Source organism: Clarias gariepinus, chromosome 26 (genome assembly GCF_024256425.1).
Source record: "Clarias gariepinus isolate MV-2021 ecotype Netherlands chromosome 26, CGAR_prim_01v2, whole genome shotgun sequence".
Lineage (NCBI taxonomy): Eukaryota > Metazoa > Chordata > Actinopteri > Siluriformes > Clariidae > Clarias > Clarias gariepinus.
Genome location: NC_071125.1, coordinates 10,019,312 through 10,037,424, shown reverse-complemented (window position 1 = coordinate 10,037,424; position 18,113 = coordinate 10,019,312). Strand labels below are relative to the sequence as shown.

The following is an 18,113-nucleotide window of genomic DNA, read 5'->3' as shown; positions in this document are numbered from 1 at the left end:
AAGAGCTTCGTGCCCTGGATGTGCATCCCACAAATCTCCATCAACTGCACGATGCTATCCTATCAATATGGGCCAACGTTTCTAAAGAATGCTTTCAGCACCTTGTTGAATCAATGCCACGTAAAATTAAGGCAGTTCTGAAGGCGAAAGGGGCTCAAACACCGTATTAGTATAGTGTTCCTAATAATCTTTTAGGTGAGTGTACATTGTGGCAACCCCAAGAAGAAAAAATAAGGAGGGGAGGAGCCCCAAAAAGATAAACTAAAATTTCTCTACTAAAAGAAAGTTTTTTTTTTCATTCATCAATTTTTTTCAAGAATAAAAAACTTAAATTGATGAGTGATTTTTTTTTTTTTTAAACCCTAGCCCCACGGTGGTTCAAACTAAATAAAAAATCATGGTCATTTAATAATTTGTAAAAAATTATATCATTATATCATTAAATATAATTATGTCTGTTTTTTTTATATTGTTAAATTTTATGTCAGTAATTAAATTTTATGTGCAGTTGACTCCACATCGCAAAGTCATAAAATCCGGCAAGAATGACCTTTAAAACACACTACACCATTCTGTTTTGATTACCATGAGAAATCAATTAATCCGTTCATTAAATAATTCAGTTTTTATTATATTGTGAGATACTGTAGTGATGAATATAAATTTAAATACTGTATAGTGTTTGTGCAAAGCGTTTCCTCAAAATGTTACAAAACCTGGGTGAAAACAAACGACAATGTGAAAGATCCCTGGTTTTTACAGTGTATGTACAGTAGCCATGTGTCATGTGTTATTTACAATAATCATATACAATATGCTCTAAACATGGCATAAACAATCATAAGGAACAAATTAATAATTAAAGGGTGTCAGGGGGGAATTACATAAACATAGATAGATAGGATTTTTTGAAGCATGATTTTGCATGTGTGTTGGTAAAGGTATAAGCTTTACAATAAAAAACAATAGAATAAAAAATTAAATTAGACTTAATGCCATGTAAATTAATAAAATTTGTACAGTGCAACTGATTGTGCAGGTGTGCGTATAGTGTTAGAGTTCAGTCATTTGTAATGCTCTCAGCAGTTTTTCTCTATCCATTCTCAGGTCTTCATTGCTAAATACAAACAAAAAACACAAAAGAAAGATTAAACACCTTATAGTGTAAAATAATGGCAGATAAAAATACTAGTAAAAATAAAAGCAGTACAGATCTCATGCACAAAATGTTCTTGCAGATTCTTATTACATTATGGTACAAGAATCAATTAAGGACTTAAATTAAAGTGACTTAAATATTAAGCCTATAAACTGATCAGCCACAACATTAACACCATTAATCACCATTGCACATTGATCCCAAAGATTCCTGAAAAATGTTGATGCTTGCTATGATAGAAAGGGATCAGAACATCCAGTAGATCCAAACAAATGCGATCCATGAAGGCCACACCTTGCAAATTACAGCACTTTAAGGATCTGCTACTAACATCCCGAGGGATCAGAGCTGTTTTGGTGGTACAAGGGGAACCTACAACTTAATGTTTTTCATTTAATGTTGTGACTGTTCGGTGTATGTGCATCCTCCATGGCGGAGTGCGCATTGAAAAGAAAGAGTTGAGGGACTAACCCTGGATGAAATGGAGATTTGTTGCTGTGCTCCAACGGCGAGACCTTTTGCTAATTAAAGAACAGCAAGAATGTAACGCCAATGGCAATCATTATTATTTATAATGACAGCCTAAGATTATTGAGAATTAACAGTGGAATAAATATTACCTGGGGGTAGATTGGAGGCTGGACCTGTTTGTCCAGTGAGCTGTTAGATGTAGATCTTCCCATGTTGCTCTCGGAAGATATGGCCGCGAGCGCATCTGGGAGGTCATCTTCATCACTGTGGTTACTACAGGACAAAGCTGTGGGTTTATTCCCATATATACTATATTGGCAAAAGTATTCACTCAACTGTCTTCTCATGCATATGAATTTAGGTAACATCCAATTCTTAATCCATAGGGTTAAATATGATGTTGGCCCAGTCTTTGCAGTTATAACAGCTTTAACTCTTCTGGGAAGGCTTTCCACAAAGTTTAGGAGTGTGTCTATGGGAATTTTCGACCATTCTTCCAGAAGCACATTTGTGAGGTCAGACACAGATGTTGGACAAGAAGTCCTGGCTCGCAGTCTCCACTCTAATTCATCCCAAAGATGTTCTATCGGGTTGAGGTCAGGACTCACATCAAGTTCTTCCACACCTAACTTGCTTATCCATGTCCTCATGGACCTTGCTTTGTCATATTGGACCTGGTGTGGGGTTCCTTTATAGGAGTTGGGCTCGGCCCCTCACTTCTAGTTAAAGATTCTTAATGCTTCAAGACAATTTGGACAATTTCTGTGTCTGACCTCAACATTGTGGAAACAGTTTGGGGACGGCCCTTTCCAGTCTCAACATGACTGCACACTAGTGCACAAAGCAAGGTCCATAAAGACCTTGTGGAAAGCCTTCCTAGAAAAGTTGAAGCTGATATAGCTGCAAGGGTCGGGCCAACATCATATGGATTAAGAATTGGATGTTACTCAATTTCCTATGCATGTGAAGGCAGGCGAGCGGATACTTTTGGCAATATCGTGTTTCATCCTCGCAGAGAGCAATGAAAAACATTCCTCATAATTAAAATGTAAACACGTAAAAAGTTTGGAAATTCCTCTCGCCTGATTTTAGTGATTTGTTCAAAAGAAATGTGTTTAAACATAAATGAACATAAATTAAAACAGTTTTCTCTTTTTTCAATCGTTCCTTAATCCTTACATAAGGTCAAACCAATCTTTAAGGACTCACAAGCTGAACTGCCTGACCAGGCGTTTGCGGCGTTCCACCCGCGGCCTATCCGTGGTCACAGTGTTGGAGGCTGAATCCTGAGAGGAGCTGGGCATTCTGCGAAACCCCACCACAAACAAACATATATTAAAAGGAATGTGAGAAAGACTGCCAGAGTTTGACCACGATAGTTAGAAAAAAAAAAAGAAAAAAAAAAACTCAAAGCAAAGCAATAGTACCACACAGAGTTGCGTTTTCCTTGATTAAATATACCCAATTTAGCGCTTCACCTAATTATCAAGCTCATTATGAGTTGGGCTTGATTGTGTTAGAGTAAAATAAACACTAAATTCTGCATCGCTGGAGCTCTGTTCCACTCGAATTCAATACCCATGAGATAAAAAGTGAGCTGAAGAGCAAGAACCAATTACACATCCACACACCTGTTGTTCTGCTCTCCGCTGGAACAATTCCCCTTTGAATTCGCACTCTCACTGTGCATTACATGCTGTGGAAAAAGAAAGAAGCACAGCTTTTGTGAACCTTGACATATAGACACACAGGGCTTCAATACTAAACCGTATCAATAAATAAATTTAGTATTTGAATCAAAGTGTGTTAGAGGACCATCTTTTGCATATGATGCATATTAGGATCTTGCGTATACCCTAAATAATTTCGATACAGTTGGAAGCCAGGTTTTACCAATGCTATAGACTCACCCGCCACTTGTTTGTTAAAGCAAATATCTAATTAGCCGATCAACTGGTACAAATCAATGCATTCAAGCATGTAAACATGGTCAAGACCATCTGCTGAAGTTTAAATCAGAAGGGCAAGGAAAGGTGATTTAAGCGACTTTGAACGTGGCATGGTCGTTGGTGCCAGACAGGCTGGTCTGAGTATTTCTGCAACTACTGATCTACTTAGACAATATCCAATGAGTGGCAAAAAAATGTCTTGTTCATGCCACAGTACAGACTAAAAGACTGGTTAGTGCTGTTAGAAAAGCTATAGTATAAATAAAAAATAATATTTCATCACAACTGGATATGCTGAAGAGCGTCACTATCCAAAAACAAAAAGCACCCTGTTGAATTTATGCTGAAAAGAATAAAGGCATGTAAAAAAAGTTTACCATCAAATGTAAGATGATGCCCATTAGCTAATAAAATAAATGTGAAACAAGCTGTGATTAGAGGTTTGATTCTTCTGTCCGACTAGGACTAGTCTGTGAACGGAAATTGATTGACATGGTAACAGATCTTCCAGTTTCAATTAAAGTTGCACCTTCCTCCTGTTATCTTGTTGTTGTTTTTTTGTAGAATTTGGTGTTTCAGAGACAATTAAATGCTGGTTACATATGTAACAGTGGTTCTGAAAACCTCGGGTATCCATTGGATACCAATCTAGTGGATAAGGTTCCGGGTATGTGTGCATGCATGCGGAGACATGTCAACAAAGTTAGAATGATTTATGATTTAGTATATCTAATAATGAAAAGTTGCCAACTGTTTCAAAAACTACTGGGCATACCCTCCAGGGAATGCCCTCCAGATTCACTATCATAGAATGCTACATGGTTATTTGATTAAGCCACATAACTTGGTTCAACACACAAGAATCATCTGGCCACCACCAAAGGCAAGCAGTTCTACCTCCATTAACCAAACAAAACAACAAACAAACAAAACAACAAACAAACAAACAACAAAAAAACCCCTCTGTATTTTAAGAAACTGGCATCTTACCTACTTGAGTTTATAAGTCTCTTAATCTATTAAGGTATTAAGGCTCCTGGGGGTGAAGTGGATGATCAGACCGATAGTCCCAAATCTGTCCATTTATTACGCTCATTTGGGAGAAGAAATATACTTAAAGAGGAATCTGCAACACTATTCCTATCACTAATGACCAAAACCATTGTCTTCCTGGCTGTGGGGGAGGAGACCATAGAATGCATTCTGTGCAATCTGGCCTGAGCAGATTTGGTGTCAGTAATTGGCAGTGTGGCCAGTTTTGAGCCCATGTGTCGTGTCCCAGCAGACTATCTGGCTGTACCAGGAGACACTATGATCACAAATGAGTTTATATGGCTTCCGCCAAGAAATTCCAACTGGCCCTTAACAAACCATGAACAGAAGACCGCTTCTGAATGAAGACGTCCCTCTACCAGGCATTTATGCTGCCTTAAGAGTGTATCTGCGGCACTTCCTGTTGGTCAGTGGTTCTTACTGACATTAACCTTGACTGTCATATCTTTTGAACAGACCAACTCATGGTGATTTCTACAAACCATACAAAGACCTTGAGGGCTGGATATATCCTGTTGCCGCTCTTAATTAAACTATTTTAGAGGGGACAAGGGTGGAAGGACTGGGCATGCCCCTGAGGTGGCAGAGGTTATTTTAGTGGCTGCTCGTTGATTCTGCTTGGTCCGAAGGTAATGTCAGTACTGGTAGAAAAATTGGGCCTTGGCCATTTAGGGGTGTCCTGATGTCCACATTCTCCTCTCCAAGACTTTTTGGAAAGACAGGGCAAATTTGACAGGGTTAAGTTGCATGTATATGAACTTGATTGGTGGAGAGATCGTCACTTGTCTTGACCGAGGTGTCGAGTCTAGTTGCTAGGCGTCATATTCAATCAGTTTTGCAGCTTAGGGATTGATAGCTACAGATGGAAGTGATTCTTCCGATCCAGCAAAATGGCTAACCATCGGCCTCAGTGCACCATTAAATTCCTTCCCTGGGCTACTAGTCTTGATAGTTCTGTCCCCAACTTCTACACCCCCAACTGTCTGACAGACTAGAGGGCATGTGGCTACATATTGTTAATGATCTGACTGGATTTCAGCCCCAGCGCAAAATAAGTTTCTCTTGGTTAGTTATCTAGGATTTGGACCAGAAGTTGTCTTGGTTTTGCACATTTACACATTTGTAAGACTAAACTTAATGTATACGCTAATCTTAATGCAGTTTGTAATGTGTACACCGTAGGTGACTCACTCTGAGAATATTGCTTTTGCGCTGATCATGTATGCAAGCTGGAGACGAAGGTAGGCTTTTCTCTGACAGTTGCTTTTCTTCTGCCTGCATACAGTAAAATAGTGAGGATGGAAGACTTTAGAAACAATTTTAAGAGATTTTATGATCGTCATTTGAACAGTTACAAATATCATCTAATTTCCTTCTTCGCAAAAGTAGAAGTACACTGACTGTATCAATGTTGATGTGAAGGGCTGGCCAGGGTATTGAATCCGGCTGTAACTGTTTCGGGCTCCGTAAAGGTCGATCGAGATCTTCTGTGTGTACCGAGGGAACATCCCATGGCTCTGAAACAAAAGTAAGGAACAACCACTGCACAGGTAGATTCAATGGATTTATTTAGATGATATGATATGGTTCATTTGAATTCTTACTAGGCTTTGTTAAAGTGAGGCACGGGACTTCCTGTTTCTCATAGCCATGCCATCGATAGCAGTAGTGGAGCGTTGCGGAAAGCAGAGTTTCATTCTCTTCCACACTAAACCTTTGGGTATCTGCACTGCTCAGTGGGAAACTAAAAACATATTACATAGTTTGCAAGGTGGCAGTAAACATCCGAACATCCGAATACCAGTACGGACTTACTCATCAGCATAGTACAAGCGACTATTGCTTATTCAGAGTTTCCAGGTCAATCATAAATTTATAACTATACTGTATGCACTATGTACCAATCAAAAGTCTGGAGTCATAGAAAGGTTTTCACACTGTTGGCATTTCTAATACCAGTTACAAATGTATGATAGAGCTTCACCCTGGAGGTTCTCATATAGGGTACGCAATTGGTGTTAGCTTCTGCCAGATTGGTCATGAAAAAGTACATTCAGATGGAGATGATACATTTTGTCTCATAAGCAAGTTAAAAATCTTCTTTGTCTTTCAGCTGTTCCCTTTTAGGGGTCGCCACGGCCAATCATCTGCCTCCATCTAACCCTATCCTCTGCATCCTCTCCTCTTACACCAACTACCTTCATGTCCTCTCTCACTGCATCCATAAATCTCCTCTTTGGTCTTCCTCTAGACCTCCTGTCTGGCAGTTCCAACCTCAGCATCCTTCTACCGATATATTCACCATCTCTCATCTGAACATCAATCTGGTCTCAAACCACCTCAATCTGGTCTCTCTTCAAAACATCTAACATGGGTTGTCCCTCTGATGGACTCTTCTCTCTCTTCTAGGATTCTTGATCCTATCTATCCTCGTCACTCCCAAAGAGAACCTCAACATCTTCATCTCTGCTATACCTTCAACTCTGCCTCCTGTCTTTTCTTCAGTGCCACTGTCTCTAAGCCGTAGAGCATCGCTGGTCTCACCACTGTCTTGTACCCCTTTCCTTTCATTCTCGCTGATACTCTTTTAACGCACAACACACCTGACTGTGGGTTTTCTCCACCCATTCCAACCTGCCTGTACCCGCCTCTTCACCTCCTTTTCACACTATCCGTTGCTCTGGACCGTTGACCCTAAATACTTAAAGTCCTGCACCTTCTTTACCTCTGCTCCCTGTAGCCTCACCATTCCACTTGGGTCCCTCACATTTACACACTCATGTATTTTGTCTGGCTAAACTTCACTCCTCTGTACCTCCACCTCTCTAGGTATAAGCAGGTTACAAATCTTTTGTCAAATCCACATCCCCCCCTCCTCCAAAAGTAAAAATGATATATCAAATCTAGAAGCTACTGGCTTTGACTGGCAGATTTACAGAAAAAAATACTATAACTACCAGGATGTAGTGTAAACTGTGCATTTATTTACTGAGGCAGTTTCCATTGCAACAATTGCTGATCAGTGACAACCACAAACACCTCATACTTTAACGCTGCTATAGTGAAACTACAGTCAAAATGTCAAAACACAGGCACTACTGCAACCGGTTGTGACGTTGCAGTGATTAAGGCAAGAAAATGGTTTTTTTACTATACAGTAATTGCATTAAATCTTGAAGAGAGAACTTTGTAATAAAAAAACAACAACATCTATGAAGCCCCAGCATATATGACGTCAGTTCTTGTAACAGTTTGAAGATGATGCCATAACTCGTTTTAGAAGAGATTATTACACATACCAAGATTAAATCCCACCAGCCCCCAAAGCATGTAGCTTAATTAAAACAATAAAACAAGATTTGCCTAACAGATTTATTGAAGTGACCGATGCATGCTTCATTTGTCAGTTATGGTTTCTAAGAATCTGAGAAAGTAACTAAATCAGCCATACAGAAGCCTTTTTTTCCATTGAGTCCTTGGTAAAATAGGCTTTTTGTCCAATAAGAGGACCGTTAAGGAGTTGAGTCCAGTCGCATGAGAAATGGGTGGATGGGTGGATGGATGGATGGATGGATGACTGGATGAGTTAAAACACACAGTGTTAGTATCCAAAGGGTAGGATGAGATGCAGATGTTGAACCAGCTGTGATGATACTGTATGATGAGCAGTGGAGCATTCTGTTAGCTGTTCAGTGCAGTCCGTCTCATTAGGGTTTGTGACTCCTACGCACTCAGAGTGCAGTCATGACTTTGTCTTTGTATTTGACGGACACACTTTTGTTTGCGTAGTCATATGAAGTCTCCAATACCATGTCGCTGAATGAGGGTCTGCCTGCATGGGGTGGTCTGGAGCAGACATAACATGCAAGATACATAAGTAATGTAACATAAGTAACAGAAACATACATGTGAAAAAAAAAAAATAATGGACAGATTTGTGCACATTTAATATAAACGTTGAGTGGAAAAGAATGTAGTCAAGCCCAGATTGATAGTAATAAAAAGTTGGGGAATCAGTCAAGCTTAAGAAGGAAGAACTGTGATAATAACACACTATACATCTTGTTGCTCGATTTGGTCCTACATGCATGCAAAATTTTGCATTTGGTTTTACATTTTAACAAAAAAAATCCATGCTCAAACAAAATGTGCAGATAATCCCAGAATTAAATACAGACCTGAGCATTTATCAGTACGCGAGTGTGTGTTTACCTTGGAGGTGGTGGATTGTGGCCCATTTCAGTGGGCTGGATGAAGAGTGGTGGGGTCAAAGTGGGTGGGAGTGGTCTGGACCAAGGCTCCTGACCAATCGGAATGTTGTGCGGATACTTCAATAAATAAATAAATAAATAAATCACTGACTGAATAATCATTTATCGCGAAAACTTAAAAAAAGCTTATATTCCTACGATCTTGTAATAAGAAAGGAAGTGAAGTATACCAGTTTTAAGCCAGGATCAGGACTGGGCTGGGCACTGGAGAAAAGACACACAAAAAAAAAAAAAAAACGCTTAGCGTAACAGAAACAGTTAAGCTCTGTTGAAATAGTGATAATGTCGTTCCATTTGCAAGCAACACTAACCTTGGATGGTGGTGCTTTGCTGGAGTAATGGCTGTAAAAAACAAACAGAAACCTAAGAAACTTTTACCACTTTAATAGGAACACCTGCATATTCTTTCATGGCCACAGGAAAAGTGAAGCAATTCCAAACCACCACTCTCAACTCTCAGAACAAGCAACAAATAAAAAACCCAGAGGCAGTGCCAGCTCAGCGGATAGGGACGTGCACTACTGTTGTTAGGAATGTTGTTGGGCCAAGCTGCTACACTGCTGGGCCCCTGAGCAAGGCCCTTAACCCGCAACTGTTCAAACCCTCAAAGTGATTAACGTTAGGTGCTCTGGATAAGAAGCATAGATGTAAAAGTAACTCCTCCAGCTCAGTGCTGAGTTAGTTTTGAGTTACAGCCCGATCCATAAGTATTTGGACAGTGACTGTTGTGCATCTTTTCACCACCACAATCAATTATTGGGATTTAAAAACTTTCAGCTTTAATTCATGGGGTTTAACTATAATTAGGCTTAAAAAACAATAAATATTTGGGATTTTAAAATATTTTTTTATTTTATTATTATATGTTTTTCTACATAGTTCCTATATTTTACAGACTCAACAGCAACTGAATAACTGACTGATTTTGATGTCAGTTTGATAGATGCTTGATGCATTGTATAGATACCGCTTTATTCTGTATTGAGGGTCGCGGGGGACCCGGAGTCTGTCTCAGGAGACTTAGGGCACGAGGTGGGGTACACCCAGGACAGGGTGCCAATCCATCACTGGGCACACACACACACACACACACACACACACACGCACGCTCGCACGCCTACACACACACGCACACACCTACACACACACGCACGCCTACACACACACGCACGCCTACACACACACGCACGCCTACACACACACGCACGCCTACACACACACGCACGCCTACACACACACGCACGCCTACACACACACACGCACGAACCAGGACCCTGAAGGTGCAAGGCCACTGTGCCGCCTACTTGCGTTCTGTTTATTATTATATCAGAACAAATTAAGCAAATAAATAGTCTGGCATTGATCCTAAGCGCTACATACAGTATGCAGGTCTGGAGACCTTTTTTCTTATGTGGCCCAAAGACATGTTGTTGCAGGCCGTCTAAAATAATAATGTTAACAATAATAATACTAATAATAATCCAGACATATCAAAAGGACAACAGGAGTGATTTCTTTTACCTAAATGGCTGTATTTTCTAAATGGTTAACGCAGTATTTTTGTCAAACCACTTGAATTAATGCTGAAAGGGCAACAGAGGCAAAATCACAAAAAGTGGTTTCTTTAAACACACAACCTTAAGGACTCCTCCAAATACCTACTTTATCACACAGGTAAGTGTTCAGGTAACAGATGTAAAAGATGTGTGCTCCGGGCAGGTCAATACTTTTATTGGCTATTGGAAGTTATATTAAACTTAAAAAAAATAAAAAAAAAAATTCAAGATTGAACAAAAGAAAAGTGAAGTAAAGGGAAGGTATTTTCTTGATCGAGAGAAGCATCTGTGCTCTTTGACATGAACAATTCTTAACGTTTTTAGAGAAGAAGTGGTAATAGCTATGATTTTCAGTGCTCTTACACTGACCGTGTGAGGCAGACAGCTTGACTGTAGTCACACACTTTTTGAAATTCCTTGCTTCAACAGATTTTTAAAGCACATTCATACTCAAGAGCAGAAACTCTGATGGCGATATCGAGTAAAAGAAATGAACATGCGGTAATGGTGCAGTAATTAAGATGATGTGTTAGTTTTTAACACCAGATTAAATAAAACAAGAGCTTGGTAGTGCATTCAGACATCTGGAGTCTATTACGGTTACATAATAAACTTAATACATTTAATTGCACCAAATAAAACAGTTCAGTTCCTAGAAAGCATTCGGGGTTGTCTAGTATGGACACGTGTAATACACTGTCCATGGGTAATGTAAACGGCACGCACCTTTGCCGAGTGATTGTGTCCTTGATGGATATCTTTTGCTCGGTCGTCTCTCGAAAGTGCTTGCCCTCCTGACCCTTCCTGAGTGAGTCGCCTGATACTCAGTCCTTCCACTTAAAAATCCACATTAAAGTTGATGAATGTGTGTAAATGTCATTCAGTTAACAAATGCCGTTTGTGAGTTATAAACAAATCCTCCTGACACTAGGCTGTAATACCTGAAGCGAAAGCGTGAGCCGAGGCGTGTGAAGTCGTTGCGACTTGCTTTGTTCTGTGCCGGCTGTCTAAGGCGGAAGAACGCATGGCTCTCGACGGCGCACTTCCATAGTTGCTTACACACCACTGAGCTGGAGAGCTGGAAAACAAACGTGTGCTCCTGCTCACGACCCTGTGCACAAACAGACACAGACACAACACATTTCGCATCAAATTATTTATATCACTTCCTTATCGTCTATACCGCTTTATCCTGTATGCAGGGTCACGGGGACCTGGAGCCTATCCCAGGAGACTTAGGGCACGAGGCAGGGTACACCCTGGACAGGGTGCCAATCCATCGCACAGCACACTCCCACTCAATCACACACTATGGGCAATTTGGAAACGGCAATCAACCTAACCTACATGTCTTTGGACTGTGGGAGGAAACCCACCAAGCACAGGGAGAACATGCAAACTCCATGCACACAGCCTGACTGGGAATCAAACCCGGACCCTGGAGGTGCAAGGCGACAGTGCTAACCACTACACCAACGTGCCGCCCAAAATTATTTAATATGATGAGTAATTTTTGGGCATTCTGTGCAAACATATATAGATAGTTAAGGGCTCTTGGCTTCCGTACTAGGTTATATTTGTGCCTCTAAACCTCTAACCTTGTGAGCCTCAGGTAGAACCTTCAGTTGGTTCTATTTTAAAACATATTTGCAGTTTAAACCACAATGACCCTGACCAAGGTACTGAAGATGAATAAATAAAAGCATATGTTATAACAATAAAAGAATATGGTCTTACCTTCTCCACCAAATTTTAAATTTCCTGATTCTTACCCTTGTCTATTAAAATAAAAACTACCTGATCCCTGAACCTTTTGATGGCTCGAAGTACCAAAGTATAAATTTTAAATATATATGAGTGCCAATACATGACTTACCTGGTCATCATCTTCCACCACCATTAGCGTCAGCCTGTTTTTCTTAAAGTCCAGACGTGTGATTTTGGGCCTTAAAATACCATTACAAACAAGATTTTTTTAAATGACGTGCAAGATTGTTAAACACAACACAGCCTTACACAAGAGATTACATTCTTACCAAAAGAAAAGGCCAATTTTGTTGGATCTTTCAAATACCAGAATTCCTGTTGGAGTAAGACCCAGAGCATAGTCTCCTCCATCACGACCCTGAACATGGACACACACACACACACACACTTACTGTTGTCTGATTGTAGCCACTGTTACGATCACAATGAGTCACTCAAAGAAACTTTAAACTGAGAAAACACCATGCGGGTATATTGTAACTGGTATGAGAGCTGTACGTTCTCACCTTCACAAAGTGCATGTCAACTCCATACATCTCCAGCCACTTACACTTATTTAGAAAGTTCAGCTCTGCCTGTGATGGACTCATCCCCCTGCCAAACACATGAGCGGAAAAAATACTCAATCATACATACTATATACAGTGATCAACCGTAAAAACTACACCAATGCCAGCTATGCCCCCAACTATACCCCAGTAAACTGGGGACGGGATCACTGGCACCCAAGGCTCACTTATGCTCTCGGGGAATAAAGGCCAGCTCGTCTGGTCCGATTCCACAGAAAAGTCAATGCAGCACTAATTGCACAAAAAAAATCAATACTGGCCCCGAGAGCGACAACAGGATACACAGTGCACCACAGCCTGTTCGCCCAAGGTCACAAACACAGTCTCCAAACTCCCGGGAATCCCAATCTGCTCAAGCATCCATGGGATCCACCAGACAAACAAGTCAGATTCAAGGAGACCTGACTCTGCAATACACAGCACCCAAAGGTTATTCTGCCAATGTCCACGACCAGAGGTATAGAGTTGCCTTTGTGGCACAAGCAAACCCGAAACCTGGGTGGTTTTAATGTTATGGCTGATCAGTGTACATACATTTAATCAGCCCTAAGATCATATTGTTTAAATGATTCATTTTCTTCCAGCGCTTTAGGTTTTCTTCCAGGGCTCCCTTCCTTTCCTTTCTATGAATTAGTATTTTTTACTAATCATAGTTCTCATCATAGTTTATCAACAGGCGTATTTTGGAATGTTATTTATGTACTTTTATTTAGCACATGTGTTGGAAATTTTTTTTTTCATTATTTTAAATATTTATTATAATAAATATTTCTCGTGCTGTACATTAATATTTGATCCAAAACCAATTAACTTAATATGAAATCACAGAGCCGAGAACTTGACAGTTAGAGTTTTTGCTTAACGAACGAACAATGGCTCTGGCAGGGCAAGAATTGAAAGTTATGCTCACCAGAAAAGAAAAAAAAGGTTTCACTTCTCGAACTAGTTGTAAAACTAGTTGTAAAACTAGGTGTAATTGAACTATTCAAGGTCTGTATCTGCAAAGAAAAATAAAGAGGCCCGGTGCATCTTTGTGATAGTGATCGTGAGTGATCTTACTGTGATAAACCAGACAGTACACAACAAACAGGATCAAAGACAGCATTCTGTGCCGGAGTAGAGCCATAACCAGGAGTGTCAGGGGACAACGCCTACCAGTGGGCCAGGTAGACAAACAAGAGAGATAGACAAAGCATCCAGAAAGACTAAAGTCCAATTGGCAAAAGACAGTGAGAAACGTCTAGGCAAGACAGGACCAGTACTGTACTGCAACACTGCTTCCTCTGCAGATCAGCACAGACACCAAGGCAACACCCCCCTCTTAGGGTGAGACATCTATGAATAATGCAGCTTTAGAGATATTCTACAGAGTACTCCTGAGGAGGACCTGCATGAGGATGAAGGGCATGGAAGAAGAGAGGGTTGACAGTTCTGTGGAGCCTTTAAAGCACTGATTCTGTTACATTATTTTTGTTTAAAACATTTTCAGGAAAAAGGTTTAACAATCAACAGCGCTCATTACAATGAGATGCTTACTGAAGAACTGAAGTCTACACGTTTGATAGATTAAAGTCAGAGGGTGGGTCAAGGGTGTAGTGATCTCGCATGAGAATGCACATCTGCCTAAGTTAATGAAAAATTCGTGCAGATCATTTTTGACTCGGCCTTGTGCTTCGCAGATCAAAACCTTTGCATGAGGACATTTAACAGCACAACAGCTCGAGGTCTCTAGAGTGTAAAACTGTAAGGTACTTTCATGGTGGATCGCCATTTAGTGCAACGCTGTGATGGTGCATGACTCACTGTCTCATTACTCACTCAAAAGCTCATGCTTTTATGACGCGAGTGAAGAAATCATTTCAAATAATTGTTTTCAGTAAAAATACATCAAATGCAATAGGATTTTAAGATAACCAAATTTTTTCCAAATTCACAGAGTTGTTTCCTGTCTGCCCTCCGGCTGGTTGTGGTGTTGATGACTCTGTATGAAATGTGGGTTTTGCCAAAAAAGTGCAGAAACTGAGAAGTATCGCAGTATGAGAATTGAAAATCCTGAACTCCTTTTTGGTCTATGAGGTTACTAATGTGCTTTTTGGATAGAAGGTCATAAGGTCATTAACCCTTAGGGGTCGCGGGCATTGTCAACGATGCCTATCATTTTTTTTCCGCTTTGTAAATGTGTTTTTAGAAAATATGTAAACAAATGGTAGATGATTTCCTTACCAAAAAGTGTATTGCCTGATAAATGTTTGTTATTAAATCAATGTTAAAAAAAAAACAAACAAACACAAAAGTATGTCCCACGCGATGGAGACTCTTTATGTAAGTAAATGCTAAAACTTATCATTTCTGCATTTTTTTGTTTTTTTGATGGAGTGGTGTGCTAGTGCATGCCCGTGTCCTTTTTGTGATCTGAGTACATTATGACTGCTTACATCGGCCCGTGCTTTCACTTTGCAAGAGGCAGCGTCCTGATCAAAGGGGAGATAAAAGCGCGCGCTGATATGAAAAGCTTTATTTCGGTCATAAAGAGCGCACAATGCATGTTGTCTGTGAACGCCCATAATGTGTTTGTGAATACATCTTCTCTCTGTGCAAATGTAAAAGAAGCTTGTAAACCCTGGGTGTGTGCTTTCACTTTGCAAAAGGCGGCTTTTTATTAAAAAACTTGGATAAATGCGCGCACCAATATCAGCAGATTTATCAATGAAAATCAATAATAGTACCCCAGAAATTAAACTAATATATAATCGCTATATAAACGCGGTCTTTTGCAAGGCCAAAAAAAAAACTGCACGCCAATGAGAGCAGCTTTATTTCAATCATAATAAACCATACCATATTTTTGCAGTTTTTTTATTTTTATTTTAGTGCTCCTAAGAATTGCAATTCAATGAATGTTTCAGAAACTATGCTTTGTTTTTTGTTTCTCTCCCTGACCTCAGTGAACTCTGTGTATAGGTGTGAACAGCTAAGACATCAATAGAAGTCCTGTGGAAACCTGATGAGGCAGGCGGCAATAGGTCTTACATATTCATGAAAAGTCGTGGATTATTCAGTGAAACAGAGGCTCTGCTTTAAAAAAAAAAAAGTTAGGTACACAACGTTATTCTCAATTTTCACAGTTTTTCTGCTAGAGTTTGAAATTGTATTTTCTTGCAAGTGTACTCTGGCATAAGTTTAACAGTCATACATGAATCTAACATACTTACATTAGTAAGTTGCTCTTGCTGCTCTAGTTGGCTCCGCATGACCAGGGAAGTCATTTTGGTCAAGATCACAGACCTAGTTTGAAAGTGCCTTAAGATGCATATGGCCACTAATAACAGTCGTATGTTCTACTCTGTCCGCCCCATGGATCGGTGGTGTTGTGCATTCTGAAAAGTTTTTTTTTTTTTCACAATTTACTGTAAAGAGTGATTATTCGAGCGATCATAGCCTTACCGTCAGCTCAAACCAGTCTGGCCCGTCTCCTCTACTGACTACTCCAATCAACAAAGTGTTTCTGCCAGCAGAAGTGCCACTCACTGGATGTTTTTTGCCTCCCCCCACACCATCCTGTGTAAATGCTTGAGACTGCGATGTGTGGTAAATCCCAGCTCATCAGCAGTTTGAGTTTCTGAAATACTTAATCCAGTCTGTCTGGCACTAATAACTATACACAAGTCTCACACTGGTAAAAAGACCATGGGTACCCAAGATCACCCATGTTTGTGGGGACCGAAAGCTTGCCCATCCAGTTCCATCCCACAAAAAAGCCAATGTAGCACAATTCACCATAAAAGAGTCAATGTTGTCCATCATAGAAAGATACCAGAAAACCCAGTGCATCACAACCTGCAAGGAGCCCTGGCAGGCAATGAGCCCAAAGCTGACGATCCAAACACTCCAGATCCTCAATCTGATCGAGCATCTCTATGAGAAGCCTTAAACGAGTCAAAGTCAAAGCATCAAATACTGATCCAAAGATGTCCCCACCCCTCAATCCATTGCATCTATAGGGTCCACTACCAATGTCCTGATGCCAGACACCACAAGTCTTTTCACCACAAGTGTGTTTATTTTCCAATATATAAAGTGTGTGTGTGTACTGTGTACTGTGTATAGGACTTAGGCAGGTGTGAAAAATGCTTTGTGGATGTAAGTAGGGTGCCTCAAATCTTTCTGTCCCTTTTATGTTATCCCGGACAGACTCCTGAGATCATGGCTCTGTGGGGTCCAAACCACCACTTCCAGGACTCCTTGTTCTTCTCTACACTGAAATAGTTCTTAAGGAAATTGGCTGTATTGTTCGGGGTCGTTAACCTGCTGCAACTTTCCGCAGAATGCATTTGGCTCCTATGAGACGCCTCATGGACAAGTTGCAGAATGCAGACCCAAACTTGCAGGGAACCTCCACAATGCTTCACGGTTGCCTGCAGACGTTTCTAATTGTACCGCTCTACAGCCTTACGGTAACGACCCGTTACAGCCAAATTTTTTCACAATTTTTACTCAGCCCAGAGCACCTGCCGCCATTTTTCAGTACCTAGGTTCCTACAGTATGTTTTCATCTATAGTTGAGTCGCTCGTACCTTGTTTCCACATAACAGACCTTTGGGCAGCAACTTTTCCATAATGTATTTTGACCAGAATTCTCGGGCGTACCTTGGTCTTTAAGGATACCTGGGTTTAAGTAGCCTTAGATAGGTAGATAGGTTTAGGTAGTTTTAGATGGATTTAGGGTGTACCTGGGTCTCATTGGTTTTCGTAAGTTTCTTTCACTGTTGGACATCATCTGATGCTTCCTTCATCTGTTGCATGTTCATCTACTGTTTCTTTGTACTTGAATCTTGAAACCCCAGCCTGCTTTAAAATCGTTGGCTGGAAGAGACCTTGCTGATGCAGTAGAACTACCTTGTATTTTGTTGCTGTGTTCAGTCTTGAAACTGACGTCCCACAACCTCACCTTAGTAGCAGAGTTTGGCTGTTCCTTTCCCTCGGTTTTAAGCTTCTTACACAGCTGTTTCTGTTTCACTTAAATGACTGTATTTCAACTTATACAACTGGTTATTCATACACCTGACTCTGATCCTACACATTCCCTGATTTTATGCAAGCGTAAGAACCGATGCACCAAATATTGATTCGATTTAGGTTTTTTCTTTCGTTTGTTCTTCAAAATCATAAACAATTTAAATATGTATATTTGAAAGCAGTCTTACTTTACAGCGTTCCTTCACACCTGCCTACAACCTTTGCACAGTACTGTATATACACATACATATATGCAATGAGAGAGATTAAACTTGTAATCACGTCAGAGGCGGCTGAACAGT

At 40.3% G+C, this 18,113-nt stretch overlaps 1 protein-coding gene across 1 annotated transcript in view; it reads right to left on the bottom strand.

Moving 5' to 3' along the window:
- Positions 1-646: 646 nt before the first annotated feature.
- The window catches only part of epb41l4b (erythrocyte membrane protein band 4.1 like 4B), a 36,339-nt gene continuing 18,872 nt past the window's right edge, over positions 647-18,113 (bottom strand). The window contains exons 8-23 of the mRNA XM_053487556.1: positions 12,733-12,820; positions 12,496-12,584; positions 12,336-12,405; positions 11,401-11,570; positions 11,186-11,295; positions 9,215-9,245; positions 9,074-9,107; positions 8,845-8,960; positions 6,237-6,376; positions 6,034-6,149; positions 5,824-5,907; positions 3,262-3,326; positions 2,840-2,935; positions 1,780-1,903; positions 1,631-1,680; positions 647-1,117 (exon numbers count right to left, since the gene is read on the bottom strand). Of these exons, the coding sequence (XP_053343531.1) occupies positions 1,054-1,117; positions 1,631-1,680; positions 1,780-1,903; positions 2,840-2,935; positions 3,262-3,326; positions 5,824-5,907; positions 6,034-6,149; positions 6,237-6,376; positions 8,845-8,960; positions 9,074-9,107; positions 9,215-9,245; positions 11,186-11,295; positions 11,401-11,570; positions 12,336-12,405; positions 12,496-12,584; positions 12,733-12,820 (1,447 nt within the window). The 3' untranslated portion in view covers positions 647-1,053. The remainder of the gene's footprint in view (positions 1,118-1,630; positions 1,681-1,779; positions 1,904-2,839; positions 2,936-3,261; positions 3,327-5,823; positions 5,908-6,033; positions 6,150-6,236; positions 6,377-8,844; positions 8,961-9,073; positions 9,108-9,214; positions 9,246-11,185; positions 11,296-11,400; positions 11,571-12,335; positions 12,406-12,495; positions 12,585-12,732; positions 12,821-18,113) is intronic.